The following is a 16,921-nucleotide window of genomic DNA, read 5'->3' as shown; positions in this document are numbered from 1 at the left end:
TATAAGTATCTACGGGTGTTCTGTCTGGTTTGTGGTTACATCTCAAAGAACCAAAATCATTCCCTTACTCTTGTGTATTACCAGAATTAAAAGTTATTAATCACCCTTTGACAGGTAAATCCTGGAGAACTCTGCTAAACATTTCTGCAGAGGCAAAGCCTTTAAAAGTGTTTCATTCTGGTGCTCTTCACTGGATGCAAGAGGGAATTTTTATTACTGCCTGTTTCAATCACCTTCGTCATCCATCTGCAGTCAGAAGTAAGAGCTGGGCATTTCCTCCTCAGCAGATTTCCCTTTGTATTATGAAGGGCCTGGCCAGCCCCGCTGGTAGCTCCACTCCTCTGAAAACTCCATGAGTTATGAGCAGTTACTGTGGGAAACTGACGTTACCACCACCAAAACTACGCTGTGACTCATCCAACTGCCCCGGTCTGCCTTCCAGCTGATTGTCAGATAGTGGGGCCAGGAGGTATTGACTTAAAGGCACAACCTGTGTTGCTGACGTGATGAATGGACACTAAGGGTAGCCCCTGACAGAGAGGCTGAGTGCAAAAACTGGTTAGATGCAACCCATCATCTTTCAGCCTAACAACCTCATCTCAAAAGGTTGCTAGAAAGATTAGATAAAAACTGTACCACATAATGTCGTATATTGAAAATATCTGACTCAATTTCCTCATCCTAAGTATCATAATAATGTTTATCTATATATACACATATAATAAATTTGTTTTGAAGCATTTATAAAACAACCTGAGTATGTTGATGTTATGATCTCATCATAGCCTTCCTTCCCAACACAGCCACCTTGGACAGATGTGACACTCTCTGAAAAGGCCTGAAAAGAACACAAAACCCACTAAAGGCACAAATGCATTTCTCCATTTAAGAGATAAAAATCCTATAACTTCCCAATTCATGTGGGCCTGACAGGTGCAGGGTTCAGAATTCAAGAGGTTAGTTTTCTAATTCAGACTTACCATAATATTCATAAAACTTGGGGCCACTCTATGAAACTAGTTGGCAGTAGAGTCAAGCAAGACAAAAGGAAGTAGTAAATCATACAATGGACAATTGATTTCTATAATCTATTGCTATGACAGTGATGGCTACTCTTTTTTTTTAATTTAAAGGATGTGTGCGTGACGGATTTATGGGGGTTAGATCTATTGTCGGCTAGTAGCACGATAGCTGAATGGGACCTCCAGGCTGGTTGTCAGATGCTGGAGATTAGTCATTAAGTGAGGACTGTTGTTTGTGGTCTTCCACTGTTGGAATCAGCATGCTGGACTATTTATCTGTTCCAACATGACCTCTGATGTTCTTAGCTGTCCAATACCAACTAGACCCCCACCCAGGTATTTAAGCTATGCTAAAGCATAGGCTGAATCTTTTACATTTAAGTGACTTGGTTTTATTAGTTTCAAAAATTAACAGTGAACAAAATGTGAAGATCAAATTCACATATACAGCTGTGCTCTAGCTTCTATACCAGTACTGACATAGGGCCCTCTTGCTTAAGTGGCTATGGACTTGCTAGGCCATATCCTGAGACCAGAGGAGGAAAAGCAGGCAGGGACTGTCTACTAGCATGCAGTGGTCAACTTGTGACTGTGCTGTTATTGAATGGGGCCTGCAGTTTACTTACTAGGTTATTTCCTGCTTTCTTCCAGCAGTCTGGTACCTCAGTAAGGACTGGGGTACATGTTCATTTCCAATTTATGATAACTAAACAAGACACCCATCCTTCACAGGTAAGAATTTTATTCCCAAACTCACCCATCTAGCAGACCCTAGCCAAACTACAGTCTCATCATAAGCACATCTAGGTTTGGAGGCTTTTAAAAAAATTTCATGCGCACACACACATGCTTGGAAGTCATGGCAATTTCTGACAACTCTACTGGGGCATGGAGGATGTTCCGAGAAGTGGCTTGATAAAGTTTGCCTCTGCCTTCCAGTCCTGTTATTCCAAGGAGGTGTCCCATCCAAGTACTTGCCAGGGTTGGTCCTGCTTAACTTCCAAGATCAGGCTTGCCTGGACAATTCAGGTCAGGGGGCACAGGGACATCATTTTTATGGTCTGAGTAGGAACAACATGTACATGGGGGTCGGACTAGATCAGCAGTCCCCAACCTTTTTGGCACCAGGGACCAATTTTGTGGAAGACAATTTTTCCACGGATCAGGGTGGGGGTAGGGGGGGGCGATGGTTTTGGGATGATACAATTGTACACTTTAGTTCTATTAATTTGGTGTAGTGGTTAAGTATGCAGACTCTTATCTGGGAGAACTGGGTTTGATTCTCCACTCCTTCACATGCAGCTGCTGGAATGGCCTTGGGTCAGCCATAGCTCTCACAGGGCTGTCCTTGAAAGGGCAGCTTCTGGGGAGAGCTCAATCAGCCCCACCCACCTCATAGGGTGTCTGTTGTGGGGGGGGCGGTAAAAGAGATTGTGACTGCTCTGAGATTCGGAGTATAGGGTAGAATATAAATCTAGTGTCTTACTACTACTACTACAACATTGTAATATATAATGAAATAATTATACAACTCACGGCCCAGTTGCTAACAGGCCACGGACCGGTACTGGTCCACAGCCCAGGGGTTGGGGACCCCTGGACTAGATGACCCTGGAGGTCCCTTCCAACTCTATGATTCTATGTGCCTGGGCTGTCTGATGTTAATTAGATGTCTTGCCATGCCAAGCCAGGTACAGCATGACATGGCCATAGCACTGTAGAGGCAGAGCTGCATGTGCATAAGAACATAAAGAAGCCATGTTGGATCAGGCCAATGGCCCATCCAGTCCAACACTCTGTGTCCCACAGTGGCAAAAAATTTTATATATACACACACATTGTGGCTAATAGCCACTGACAGACCTCTGCTCCATATTTTTATCTAAACCCCTCTTGAAGGTGGCTATGCTTGTGGCCGCTACCACCTCCTGTGGCAGTGAATTCCACATGTTAATCACCCTTTGGGTGAAGAAGTACTTCCTTTTATCCATTTTAACCTGTCTGCTCAGCAATTTCATCGAATGCCCACGAGTTCTTGTATTGTGAGAAAGGGAGAAAAGTACTTCTTTCTCTACTTTCTCCATACCATGCATTATCTTGTAAACCTCTATTTTCCACCCAGCGGTTCAACAGGAATAAATGAATGCTTACGTGGCAATGGGTAAGCTGAAGTACATGCAAAATTACTATACCATGCACTCACTTTGTAAATGTTGAATTTTACCACAAATGACAACAATATAAACTCCTACAGCTGATAGCACTGAGACGGTATGTGAACATATAATGAAAGGGCACAAGGCATGAATATATGACATATATATATATACGAGACACTATATATGACAAATACAATGAGAGATAAATTATTGCCTTTTGAATCAAGAAACCGACAGAATGAGCAGGACTCACCTAGCTTTTCCACTGCTCTAAAAGACTTGATCCAAACTAGTGTCTCTCCCCTCCCATGACAGCATAAAATACCTCCGAAATTCTTTTCTTGGGGGTACCCTGTCCTCCAAGAACAGAATGGGGGAGCATTTGAGGTTACCACAGAAAGGGGAGCATAAAAGTCCTCATAGTCACGTTAGTTTGGATCCAAGCCAAATGGATGAGGGGCTCTCTTGAGAACCAAAAAAATCATGAGACCTACAGGATGAGAACTGCAGCAAGGAAGGGAAACGAAATTATATAGTTCATTTTATTTGTGAGAGTGCACGCATGTCCCCTCTCACACAAACACCTGCTTCTGAGGTCAATACACTACTTCATGCATATGATGAAGTGAGTGCTGGCTCACAAAAGGTTGTTACATAAAACTTTATTAGCATTTACGCAGTGCAATATGCTTCTTTGGTATTTAGTGTGTGATAAACTTACGTATTCATATCTGAGCGCAGGGCTGTTCCCGTTTTCAAAGTTATAGATTTCTAAAATTCCATCATCTCTACCAATAAGCAATTCCTTTACTCCATCTCCTACAATGTCAAAGCTATCCATACATAAGATACCTGGAAAATAGAAACTAAACATCAAACTAAATAATTGTTTCAGTTTTAAACCCCAATAACAATTTGTAAAGTATTGTATCAAAAATAAACTATCATCTGATTTAGAATGAAATGGATAAAAATCATTTTAAAGTCTCTACTGCTAAGAAAAAGAGGTATTCACAGGGTAGAATTAATGTCCCGAAGTTATAATTTCATTCCAATAATTATAATATATACACATGTATACACACATATACATGTATACACACATTATACAAATAATTTCAAACTGAATATTATTACAAGGCATGGTTGGTTATAGCATAAAAGCCAATATGTACCACTTGCCATGTGTGAACTATTTCCTCCTTCATCGCAAACATCAACATATAGATTGCAAGATCTATCTGTCGTACAAAATGTCAGAACTCCACTCTTATACATTGTCTATGTGAATCTGACAGGTTAAATCTGCAACTGATACTTAGTTTTAATCTAACGATATTTAGAGTCTACAAAAACCCAGAGTATTTTATAGGATACAATATTAATGATCTGAAGAAAGGGGGGGGGAGAGCAGTGATCCCATATAAATCACATCTGTTTCTCAAACCAGACTTCTAGAGCAGGGCTGGACTACCATTTTTCTTATTTCAAACTGTCTCCTTTTCCTCAGTCTCACATGCAATTGCATACAGGAAATGTCTGCATTAAAAATTAACCTTTCTTTAGTGGTTAGTTCTCCAAGTTCACTTAAATGCTGAAAGAACATAAACCTGGGAGATCAAGTTCTTTAATCAGAACTCATATACATGCAGTTAAACTACTCTGCAACAGTTAGTTGTGTGATTCAATGGAATTCCTAGATTTTTGATGGGCTTTTGGATTCTTGTCCTTATTTGTTTCTTGTTTACCCTTTCATGAGAGTTGCACAACTGCACAATCAAGGAAAATCTGATTGCATGATAAGAACTGCAATCAGACTTGCTTCATTTGTATTTTCTCATCAAATCTGAATCAACATGAAAAAAATAGACAAAAATAGACTTGCTGCAAATCTGAGTTTTTGAACTATGGAGATCAGAGAAGGGCAAAAGGTAGGGTGAGTCACAGAGGGTTTTCCCCTCAGCCTGGAAACTGAAATCAGCTACTTTTCTACATCTCAGTGTCAGAACTCCACTTATACACAAATTCATATATGTTGTCTGCATGGGTTTGAGAGATTACATTTACAATTGATGCCTTAAACCAGCTTTTATTATTGATTAAGTGAGGTCTTTTGGAGCACTGGTATGACACGCATGTCAAAAGCCCAGGCCTCTTCCAAAGTTTCTTGTTCAAAACTGAAACAATGGTTCAGGTTGAGACCTTAAAAACTTGGGAGTTTTCTGTTTCCTGAGAACCTTTGTTGAGCTGACTGTAGCTCAGAGGGAGAGATGAGAATTTTTCACAGGTGCTGAGTACATCATGTGCCTTAGTAGTTTTAAGGTCACAAAGTGGGCCTATACATTCCATCTCACTAATGCAAAGATTCATGGGTGCTTGCTTAATAGGATCTGATACAGTTGCAGAGTAACTGGCAGCCCTACCTGATTGGTTGCATCACCTGCTTACACCACTGGGCTTACATTTGACTGGCTAGCCAGAATCAGGCCAATGCAGGTTGTTGAGCATAAAGAAAAGATTCTTCATTCTAGTTTTGCCCTTTGCTTGAAAAACAACTAGCTTGGGGACACTTTTGACTTGAAGTCAGCCATCACAGCTGGGCACCTGTTTTGACTTGGACTTTTCAACTATCTTGGACTCCATCTTGTTAAGACAATCTCTGGATTAGATAATCATTGTTTGTAAAGTGTCTAAGTTAGTTACCTAGCTTTATATTTTATCCTCACTGTTCACTGCTCTTTTATTATATCTTCCTGCGCATTATTTTAATAAATCATTTTAATTATATTTGCCATTTGGTTATGATGGTTATAAGCTAAAACTTTATGCACAGGTTTTTTTCAATGCTATAGCTACTCTCTATAGCTCAGAATGCAGAGGTGTTTCCAGTGGCAATACAGCATCCACACAGTTCTTCCCTGCACTTCCCTTGCCTCAACTTCAAGTAGCCACCATTTCCTCTCCCTACTACTGAAGACTGAGGGGAGGAGTCTTTAAAGTAATAGGTAATTGTTGAGCATAAATTATATTATAGGGATGATGTAAGGGAGGAAGCTTAGGTATAAAGATCTAAGCAATTAATATTATAACATTCTGCTGCCACAATCTACCACCTCCTCGGATTTCCCTGCCTTCATTTTTTAAAAGTTGCCTACAGCCCTTTTAGTTGTATAGATACAAGGGGTGCAACTTTCCCTTATATCGCTGCAACTGAAATTGCTGGAGACTTACAGCACTTTGGGGTTGCCAGTTATAAAGAAAATAACACATTTTTATTGTTCCCCTATAATGGCATAATAATGACTTATTATTTATTTTATTCAATTTGTAGCCCACTCTCCCTGAAACCAGCTCAGAGCAGGTGACAACATCTTATAAATATACAATTAAAAGCTTTCTAAATATAACATATAATTTCTCAAAAACCATTTTAAAAGTAAAATCAATCTGGGAAGTAACACTGAGAAACACTAATCTGAAAAGAAGCACATGAGACACCTACCTCCTCTTTTTTTCTCATTTTCAATTTTCCACTTTTCAACTGGAGAAGCTGCGGAAATTTGTATCAGACCTATTTTACCATCAGATGTCCCAAAAAGAACTTCTTCACCAGAGTCACCTACGAATACAAAATAAATTGACATTGTGGGAAACAGATGTAGCAGGATTCTGCATCATGTGTTTCAGAACTTACTGGTAATTTTTGTAATAGCTTCTTATGGGAAAATCTTCAATGTATTATGGGACAAGAAGCTGTTAGTTGGCTCCCCTGTAGAATGAATAGTCCTGCCAATCTTAGAAAACCATATGCCAACATATGCCATAGAAAATCACTATTACCCTCAACATCCTTCTTCAAAAAAGAAAGGATAACAGAGCACTGGAAATTTCCAGAGAGAACCATGATAAAATAGGCACCTGATCCTGTCCTATCAGCTGCAGCAGAGACTGTTTATCTGTAGGTTTTCCTAGAAGGGGCAAATAGGGCTTCCAGAAACAAATTTACATTAAAAAAGGGTTGGGGGGGGTGAAGCACTCCTTGTTCAGTGCTAAGATCCCAATAAATCTCCTCCTCTCCAGTGACTGGTATCCTATGAAGTTTAAAGAGACAAGAGAGCCAGTCAAGGATCTCCAATGTCTAATTGGGCCCAGAGTAAAATGAACACACTTAAATCATTCCAAAAAGTCAACCCATGACTTGGGTTTAATTAATTTTAAAATGCTTTGAAAATAAGTCAGAGGAGATATGTGTACCCTTTTACAGAAAACAAGCAGAATCTCCTGGTGTTTTCTTTTGCACACGGGAACAGGCATTTTGATGAGACACACGTCTGGCCAGAAATACCTATAGTGATGTCAGCCCCCATTGTTTCTAGAAGCACAGATGAGCAAGAAATTCCTTTCCACTATAGGAATGAATCTACACTGGAGCTATTCCACTCACAGATGACCTCCAGAGCTGATCTAACCGCTCCTCACAATAGTTATAATAAGATAAAGGTAGCAGGACAACAGATATCATACTAGTACGTCTTGTTGCCATGACCCTATATGGATCTGTTTTTAATAGCACAATATAGTCTATAATTGTTATTGTAGTATATGCACAGTGAATTACTAGATGAATTCTTAATACAGAGCTCTAACCCCATTTAGTTTTATATAGTTCAAAAACCTGGATAACATTATTAACATTTTTCAATCGAAATTTATTTCTTTATTTAAAGAATACCTTCACATTGCATCAGTAAGTTATATTTACCTCCATTTCCTTCATTCAAAGCCAGAACAGAAGGTGGACCAGGCACTTCCATTTCATACAGCAGATCTGAACCCTCAAGAAAAGGAAGTAAGGAACACTGTTAACAGAAATATACTGCTTCCCTTCTTTCAAGTGGGAAAGAAATGAAGGGTGTTTATTGTGCTCCTGTCTTGGTCCCAGGGTAAAACTGAGGTCAAATCCATCCAATTTAAACTAGAGTCATGATTCTTATAGAGTCTTATTCAAGCCTATTTACAACAATGAAATGGATAGTGGTAAGGGCAAAGGAAAGCTGAGTGCAAGAAGAATGGAATAGTTAAGGTACTGGTACCAATATGGATCAGGAAAAAAATGGAGAAGTCTCCGCAAAAAATGGAGAGGCCTCAGCAAACCATGTTGGTGCTCAGCATAGGATGACCAAAGCTGTCAAGGGAACTAATTATAGGGATGATGTAAGGGAGGAAGCTATAGGTATAAAGATCTAAGCAATTAATCATGGTCAGTCTGGGAGAAATAAGTAACTGGTACAATTTCCAGGACTGTCAGAAAAAGGCTAACAGACTTCCCCCAGAGCATCAAAAGTAATGGTCTGAAACCCAGACAAGTAACTTTGAACTTACTAGTTATCAGGTATTCCCACCCTTAAGGTGTTCAAATCAAAGAGGAAACCTTTGAGACACACTTCTCTTATTAAAATCTTTGTGTATTAACAGATTTACTCTATTAAATTTGTTTATCATAATTCTCCCTCTTTTTGTAGTATGCGACCCTCAAAATTTCAATAAGTATTAGTCCTATAGTTCTGAAAGCCTGAACTAATGTTAACTAAAACAGCATCAAGAATTACAGAGGAAATCAGTGAAAGAATACTGGCGAACACCATAAATTTTGTTGTAATCTCAGTTATAACTATTGTGATGCTTATTCTCTCTCTCTTTCTCTATATAGGGGAGGGACGGTGGCTCAGTGGTAGAGCATCTGCTTGGTAAGCAGAAGGTCCCAGGTTCAATCCCTGGCATCTCCAAAAAAGGGTCCAGGCAAATAGGTGTGAAAAACCTCAGCTTGAGACCCTGGAGAGCCGCTGCCAGTCTGAGTAGACAATACTGACTTTGATGGACCGAGGGTCTGATTCAGTATAAGGCAGCTTCATATGTCCATATGCAGGCAAATACACTAGAACAGATTATAACTTTCTTGATTCAAACTCTAATAATCTTCATAATATAGCCGCTTCAACTTACTTTGCAAAGATTTACTTGCCAAAAAGTATAGAAACCTCTCAAGCTATGCAGCATATTAATTTATAACATATGGATGGCATCATACACACTGTTATTTATATATTTTACAAAATAAAGTAGTTGAATGGCATGCATATGTGTTAGCTATAAATGAAAATAGATTAAAGATACATAACCCTGGAATGCTTTGTAATTTTTGTTGCATACGATCAGGGCTTTTTTTCTGGGGGAATGTGGTGGAACTGACTTATGGAACCTCATTGTAAAAATAAAATTCTCAAAAAATGTTTAAAAGTTGTGTGTTTCTCCTTCATTCCCTTCTTGAGAGTTCTGGCACCTCTTTTTCCAGAAAAAAAGCCCTGCATACAATATTTGTTAAAACTTCAAATGTAACATTCTTGCAGATAAAAGGAAAACTTTACTCGCAATAGAATTGTCACATGGGTATATGCACAACGATGCAGGGATTGGCTGCAGTTCCTTCCAAAGGAATGTGCATTGATGGCCCTCTGTAATCATTTTGGAGCCAGGAATGGGTAAGAATCCCAAAATAAAATACATTCTCCATCTCATAACAGTGCATTGGTGTTATCGCTGCTATCAATATAAAACAATGGCAACACGCAAATAACATTTACCTGCAAAACCCTAAGGACTCTATCTTGACAGGCCAATACTGGGGTAATGCAAGACAGTTTCTCTACTGGAAGACAGAGAACATCATTGATTTTATCTCCTGATAAGTAGTAGTGCTGGTCCTTGCAATCACAGTAGTGATTATAGATATAACTTGCACATAGAAAGAGATCTGCTCCAGATATATACCTAGAAGTAACAATCAAAATCAATGCTGTCACAACATAATTGTCACCAAAATTGATAATTCTTTGCACATTGTGAACAGAAGACGTTTCAGCATTATAACGTGGGAAGTCTGTTCAGGACACTTAAGAAACAATCCTGAGCAGGTCTACCCAGAAGTTAGCTCTGTATTATTCAATGAGACTTATTCCCAGAAAAGTGTCCTTGTGATCACAGCCTTAGACACAACCTGTGCACGATAGGAAAAAATATGCAGAGCAGTAGCCCAATTAAGAAAGCCTTTGGGCCACTTCCATCGGATATGAGAATAGAGGAAGATACATACATGAATCCTGAGCTGACTAATAATAATAGTTTTGCTCCTGGTTGCTGTCAAGGAACTGAGACCCTTGACTAGTTCCTAGGGTTCGACTAGGCTGCAGTTAGCTTCCTCCCATTTCATCCTTAGGTCACATGCTTAGTAACCTGTCACATCATCATTGACATCATGAGCCAAGGTTCTGATTGACCTCACGGGCCTTGCTGACTAATGCTAACACTAGAGAGAACTGGAGTTTGTTGATGAATAACTTTGGAATGGTAACATCCTGTAACTTTGAATTCGGTCTCTTGAACCAATGACTAATTAGCTTTCTTATTTTTGTTTCCTCACTGCTTGTTCCTTTTGAATATATTCTTGCACACTTTTAAATAAATTCCTTTTAATTATATTTGTGGTCTTTTGTGCTGAAGTGGCTTTAATTCTAATTCCTGTTCCTAGACCAAGTGAACATATAAACATATGAAGCTGCCTTATACTGAATCAGACCTTTGGTCCATCAAAGTCAGTATTGTCTTCTCAGACTGGCAGCGGCTCTCCAGGGTCTCAAGCTGAGGTTTTTCACACCTATTTGCCTGGACCTTTTTTTGGAGATGCCAGGGATTGAACCTGGGACCTTCTGCTTCCCAAGCAGATGCTCTACCACTGAGCCACCAGTGCTCGCCTACCAGGTTAATTGTTTGTGGAAACTAATTTCTGCAAGAATCCAACCTTGGAGGGCTGACTTTCTTGTTTAGTTCTGGGAAAGTTAGAAGTTTGCATCTTGGCTTGACTGTTGGGATAGTTCAAGGGTGGCCAACCTGTGGCTCGGAAGCCACATGAGGCTCTTTAACACACATTGTGTGGTTCTCGAAGCCCCCCTTGCATGTTGCCCAGCTTGAAGGCATTCTTCTCTTTAAATCGCTTCTCCAAGCCAAGCCAGCACTTTGAAGAATGCATTTAAAGTTGCTTCCTTTCCCCCACCCCCTCCCCTATTTTCCTTCCTTCCTTCCTCTCTCAAACATCTGACATTCATGTTTTGTAGCTCTGAAACATCTGATGTTTACTCTATGTGGATCTTACATTAAGCAGGTCTGGCCACTCCTGGGATAGTTAAAGGGGCTGATGGCAGCTTACCAGACTGGTGTGTGAGAAGTCACATTATCAGGGTTTTGTAATTTTGAATTCTGCAGCCCCATAACACTGACACCCTTGGACTAGGGGTTTGTGACAGCTGCATTACCACATACAACCAGTGACACAAAAAAAAAAAATTCCAAAGGAGTAGTTGTGACATGATAGTACAGCAAAGTTAAGCAGGAATCAAGTGGCACATTGAAGATTAAGAAAATGCGCTGCAGCATAAATGTTCATCTGAGGTCACTTTGTCAGATGCACATAGTATATCCACTCTTATCCATACCCATAAGCCTCAGACAGGCAAGCAAGAAGGATTTGTTATCAAGAGAGACCAGAAGGCACAGGTTCTGATTGCACAGATATCTGCCACTACACTGGAGGGACAGATACCGCATGACATGATCAAGAAAGTAATAAATCTACTCGTAGTAGGTGAGGACAATTCTCAACTGTAGATGAATTGTCAAGGTCCATGCTAATAAAGGAAAGTACAAGGTGAAATGTAATGCAGAACATTCAAACCCAGTCACAACAATAACACAGACGTACACTGGGCATGCTAAACTAGTTAACACACCTACAAACGGGGGGGGGGGGGGGGTGCCCTCAAATTATTCAACACTTACAGTGAAAAAGAAAATATATCTAAAAAAATACAGACCATATAAAATGCTTTAATAAAGCCAGTACATTAATTATTACTGCTATTTTTCTATCCATAGGAAGCAAATAAATAAGCACATCTGGGTGCATGAAAACAGATTTTTAGGATGCATCAATATTTAATAAATTAGCATGATGTCAAACAACCCTTTGGTTTGCTTCTGCGTCAATTACAATAGATTAAAGTAATATGCACACAAGGTACAGATGGTTCTGTGGAAAACTCAATTAGAAGACTGATTTAATTTAATTATGGCACAGCTGAAGCACTGTTTCAACCTTATCTTCCAATTCAACTGATTATATTTGAATGACTCAGCTAATTTCTACATTTATTATTTTAACAATTCCATTAAATCAGAGTTCATGCACATATACTCCTTGAAGGCCTTTATATGCATGTATGATTTTTAAAAAACCTAGTTCTTTATAGTGGGTTGGATCCAGATGAAACTGGCAATTTTCACCAACAAAACCAACATTCTGTGGAGATCAGTAAGCTATATTGGCAGGATGGAGGCAAGAAAGTTCCATTCTGCTGATGGGAAATTTAGTCTAGATCCAATCCAATACTAAACATAAATAAAGCTAAGACTCAGTGCAAGAAATAGAACTGGAATACACTATATTCATTTTTAAAAGCGGACTAAATTATCTGATTTACTCACTAGAGGAATACCTAATGTCAGTGACACATCTAAGTACTATTCATGTGATTTTTCATACATACTTACATAGCTTTAATGCTCTCAGTGAGATTGGTATCAAACGAAAGAAACTGTTTCCCTCTCTTTGTAAAACCTCGAACTTCAGATCCTGAAGCCACAAAAATTTTCTCTTGGAGTGTATTCAGAGCACCTCCAAGTTCTAGCCTTGCAATCTTTTCACCTGGCAAAGTCTTGAATACTGGCTTAAAGAAGAAGAAGAAATATTCTGTCCCATTAGAAACACAGCACAATATAATTCTAAATTGGAGGGGGGTGGAAAGATGTATTCCTTTTGGGTGAGCTTTTAATGATTTCACAGTGGATAAATTTCAGAAAGTGGACCACACTTTATCTTAAATAGTAAGCAGCTTACAATTAAAATCAGTTAATGACTACAACATTAATTTACCATCAAATATACACACAACTGCAACATGTCCCACAACATGTTGGTAGAAACATAATCAAAACTGAAGAAGCAACCCAGCCCCCAAAAGCCTGATAAAACAGTAAGCTTTGCAGGTTTTCCTGAGTAGACAGTTCATCAGATATTCCATAATATCATGAGTTACAACTAACAATGTCCTTGGTTCAGTACCCCAAAATGAAAGGGACAATTCAAACATGCATGTGACAATGATAATGGCATCTTCAGTTTCATGCCGTTTAATTCCCTACTACCTCTTTTAAGTGCACGTGAGCTTTCCTGTGGTTTCTTATCAATCAAGCTTAGAATAATCAGTACTTGCCCTGACCTGAATGGTGCAGGCTAGCCTGATCTCATCAGATCTCAGAAGCTAAGCAGGGTTGGCCATGGTTTAGGGTTGCCAATCCCCAGGTGGGTCAATACATACAAGAAACCACAGCATGTAGATAATTATCAAAACAGAAACCACTGTGCTAAAGCGTTGCAAACACTCATGCTATATCAATAAATCCAAATTTATCAGCACACATTCATTATTTAAATACAATTCAGCTTCTTGTTACATTTAAAGTTCAAAGTTCATAAACATAAATGAATATCCACTCCGCATTAGCTTGTCAGATTCGAATAGCACAAAGAGGTTCTCTGAATACGGACTTCCCAATAGGCATTACATAGACTAACAACAGGTGATCTTCATTAACATCAACAGGCTACTGTTGTTACATTGAAATAAACCTTAAATGAATACAGATAAATCTAAGGCAGGATTAAGACCCCACGGTTGCATAGTACGGAATTTATGTATAAAAAACCCTCTTGGTGCTAATTGAAATTGACAAGCTAATGCGAATGAGAGCAGTTGCCTTAGCCCTGGATAAGACTCAATGAAACTTTTGTATTATGTTTAGTTGTTATATTATGATTTATGGGTATTTATGATATGATTATATTAGTTCCTAGTTTAATGATGTGGCCAGTGGAAGTCTGAAGGAAACACGACTATAGCCGGTTTCGTGTCGCTGCAACGGTTGGATTAGAGGATTTCTGCCTTGAAGAAGAAAAACGTTGCTTCATGGTACCACCTGCGTCTGAGAGAAAAAATATACAGAGCACAGCAGGGACTGGTACCTCATTGTTTATTTTCAAGCATCTGGAGTGGATATTCGTTTATGTTTATGAATTTTGGACTTCAAATGTAACAAGAAGCTGAATTGTATTTAAATAATGAATGCGTGCTGATAAATTTGGATTTATTGATATAGCATGAGTGTTTGCAATGCTTTAGCACAGCGGTTTCTGTTTTGATAATCCCCAGGTGGGGATAGAGGATTACCCGGTTTGGAGGCCCTCCCCCCACATCAGGGTCATCAGAAAGCAGGCGGGAGGAGGGAAACGTCTGCTGGACACTCCATTATTTCCTATGGAGAACCATAGGGTATACTGAAGAATTGATCTGTGGGTATCTGGGGCTCTGGGGGGGGCTGTTTTTGAAGGTAGAGGCACCAATTTGCAGCATAACATCCAGTGCCTCTTCCAAAAATACCCTCCAAGTTTCAAAAGGATTGGGCAAGGGGGTCCAATACTATGAGCCCCAAAAGAAGGTGCCCCTATCCTTCATTATGTCCAATGGAGGGAAGGCATTTAAAAGCTGTGCTGTCCCTTTAAATGTGATGGACAGAACTCCCTTTGGAGTTCAATTATGCTTGTCACAACCTTACTCCTGGCTCCACCCCCAAACTCCCCAGATATTTCTTCAATTGAACTTGGCAACCCTACCCTGGCTAGTATTTGGATGGAAGACCTCCAAGAAATACCAGGATAGTGACACAGAGGCAAGTTCTGAATATCTCTTGCCTTGAAACCCTGCAGGTCACTTTAAGTCAGCTGCGACTTGATGGCACTTTACACACCCACAATCAGAATGTGATTGCCATTATGTACACTTGCGATATTGCCCTTCTAGAGGAGAAAATTCACAATTCAATAATATATTTGTTTAGAAAACTCTTACGCCACCTCTCCAAGAACGTGCCCAAGGCAGCTTATACAAAGCTAAAGGTTTGATAGTTACTTACTAGTTCCCATTCTCTCTATTCTAGAGGTCTGGAATAAAACTACAAAGTTCTAAATTTCTCTCACACCAGTATGTGCCCTAAAAAAACTTAATAATCTTTTACATTAGTGAAGTTATTGATGAGGAATATGTGAGGAATTACACAAGAACTATGCTAACAATTACAGGAAACTACTTACCACAGGTTCTCCTTTTTTCATCCCAAAACAGGTAACAACACCGTCCTGATCTCCAATGACAACCTTAAAATAATGTAATATGAAGCCATGTTGACAGTGCTCTTCAAAGATTCTAAAGAAAAGTCATTTCAATACTCCAGGAAGAGGATGTCCAGGAACACCTCTTTGCTCCCACCCCATTCTACCAGTGAAGACCTGCCAGCTCCCAGGGCTGAAATCAGATGCAACCTCTATGCAGCATGAGGACCACAGACCTCAGCATTCCCTAAGGGAGAACACAGGACAGCTGTCTTGAAAAGATGCCCAGCATTATATCCTGCAGATTACAGGGACTCTGTGACAATCTAGTCAGGCAATGCCCAAGGAGGCCAAAGGAGAAAATAGAGGAAAAATCCTGCCCAAGGGAGGAGTGGCGAAGGACTGAGGGATTCCCCAAGGAACCAATAGGATAGGGCCCATAGCCCAGGTGTGGCTGGGTTCTAGTAAAATGAGCTGCACTTGGAGGGCCTTCAAAGCTGTAATGGGAGGAGAAGGGATTCACCTAGGACTGTGACATGAATGAAGGGAAAGGCAGAATTTGAAATGAGGGGACGGGTCCAGTCTATGGGCCACTCCTTGAGAGCCACTACTCTGAGAAGCCTGAAGTGGGCAGCCAAGAGGGAAGCCAAAGGAATGGAGCCCAGCCCACGAAAGGGAGGGAGCTTCCTCAGGAGATGAGTCTGTTCCTGGGAGCTGTACAAGAGAAGATGTCAAATAAAGTAAAGATGAACTTTCCTTTATTATTAGCTCATTTGACTAAAGGTCTTAAACATAAAACTGTTACATCTCAGCAATATAAAACAAACACACAACATGGCATAGCAAGGCAGATAAAAGAAACATTCAGAAAAGTGAAATATATGTCATCACAAAAACTGAAAACAGAGTCAATAGATTTACAGTTTAGATAGATCTATAGTGTTCCACAAATATCTGAAGATAATATGACAAAGAAGAATAAAATACAAAGCAATAAAATACATACATCTCCCAAAAGTCTTAAACACATTAGGTAAAATCTATAGCCCCTTAGACAGGAATAATGGATGAACCCATCATTTCTCTTATAGTTAGCAAAGTAAGGCTCATTTTATACCTCTAGGTCCAAGTTTCACTGCAGCCAGAAGGATCCGTCCTGGAGAAATGACCACCACCCAACCTGCTGTGCCCTCCTACACATGACCTACTCTCCTTGAAAGAAACCATGCTTTCTACTATCATTTGTGTGTGTACACCTACCCACGCACCCTATAAATATGATACCATATGACACTATACAAATACACAGGCTTTCTGTAAAGACAAACTGTCTTTTTATAAGGACTGAAATAAACAATAGTTCCACTGGACTTTTCTAAAAAAATGTGCAGTGTACTTCACTGTAG

At 39.6% G+C, this 16,921-nt stretch overlaps 1 protein-coding gene across 1 annotated transcript in view; it reads right to left on the bottom strand.

The window, feature by feature from the left end:
* Nucleotides 1–16,921, bottom strand: part of BBS7 (Bardet-Biedl syndrome 7) — a 34,756-nt gene that overhangs the window by 14,116 nt on the left and 3,719 nt on the right. The window contains exons 3-9 of the mRNA XM_060246836.1: nucleotides 15,498–15,560; nucleotides 12,842–13,017; nucleotides 9,823–10,009; nucleotides 7,944–8,016; nucleotides 6,684–6,800; nucleotides 3,903–4,033; nucleotides 754–838 (exon numbers count right to left, since the gene is read on the bottom strand). Of these exons, the coding sequence (XP_060102819.1) occupies nucleotides 754–838; nucleotides 3,903–4,033; nucleotides 6,684–6,800; nucleotides 7,944–8,016; nucleotides 9,823–10,009; nucleotides 12,842–13,017; nucleotides 15,498–15,560 (832 nt within the window). The remainder of the gene's footprint in view (nucleotides 1–753; nucleotides 839–3,902; nucleotides 4,034–6,683; nucleotides 6,801–7,943; nucleotides 8,017–9,822; nucleotides 10,010–12,841; nucleotides 13,018–15,497; nucleotides 15,561–16,921) is intronic.

The sequence above is a fragment of the Heteronotia binoei genome, chromosome 9 (genome assembly GCF_032191835.1).
Source record: "Heteronotia binoei isolate CCM8104 ecotype False Entrance Well chromosome 9, APGP_CSIRO_Hbin_v1, whole genome shotgun sequence".
In the NCBI taxonomy this organism is placed as follows: Eukaryota; Metazoa; Chordata; class Lepidosauria; order Squamata; family Gekkonidae; genus Heteronotia; species Heteronotia binoei.
This window is presented reverse-complemented; position numbering and strand designations above follow the sequence as displayed.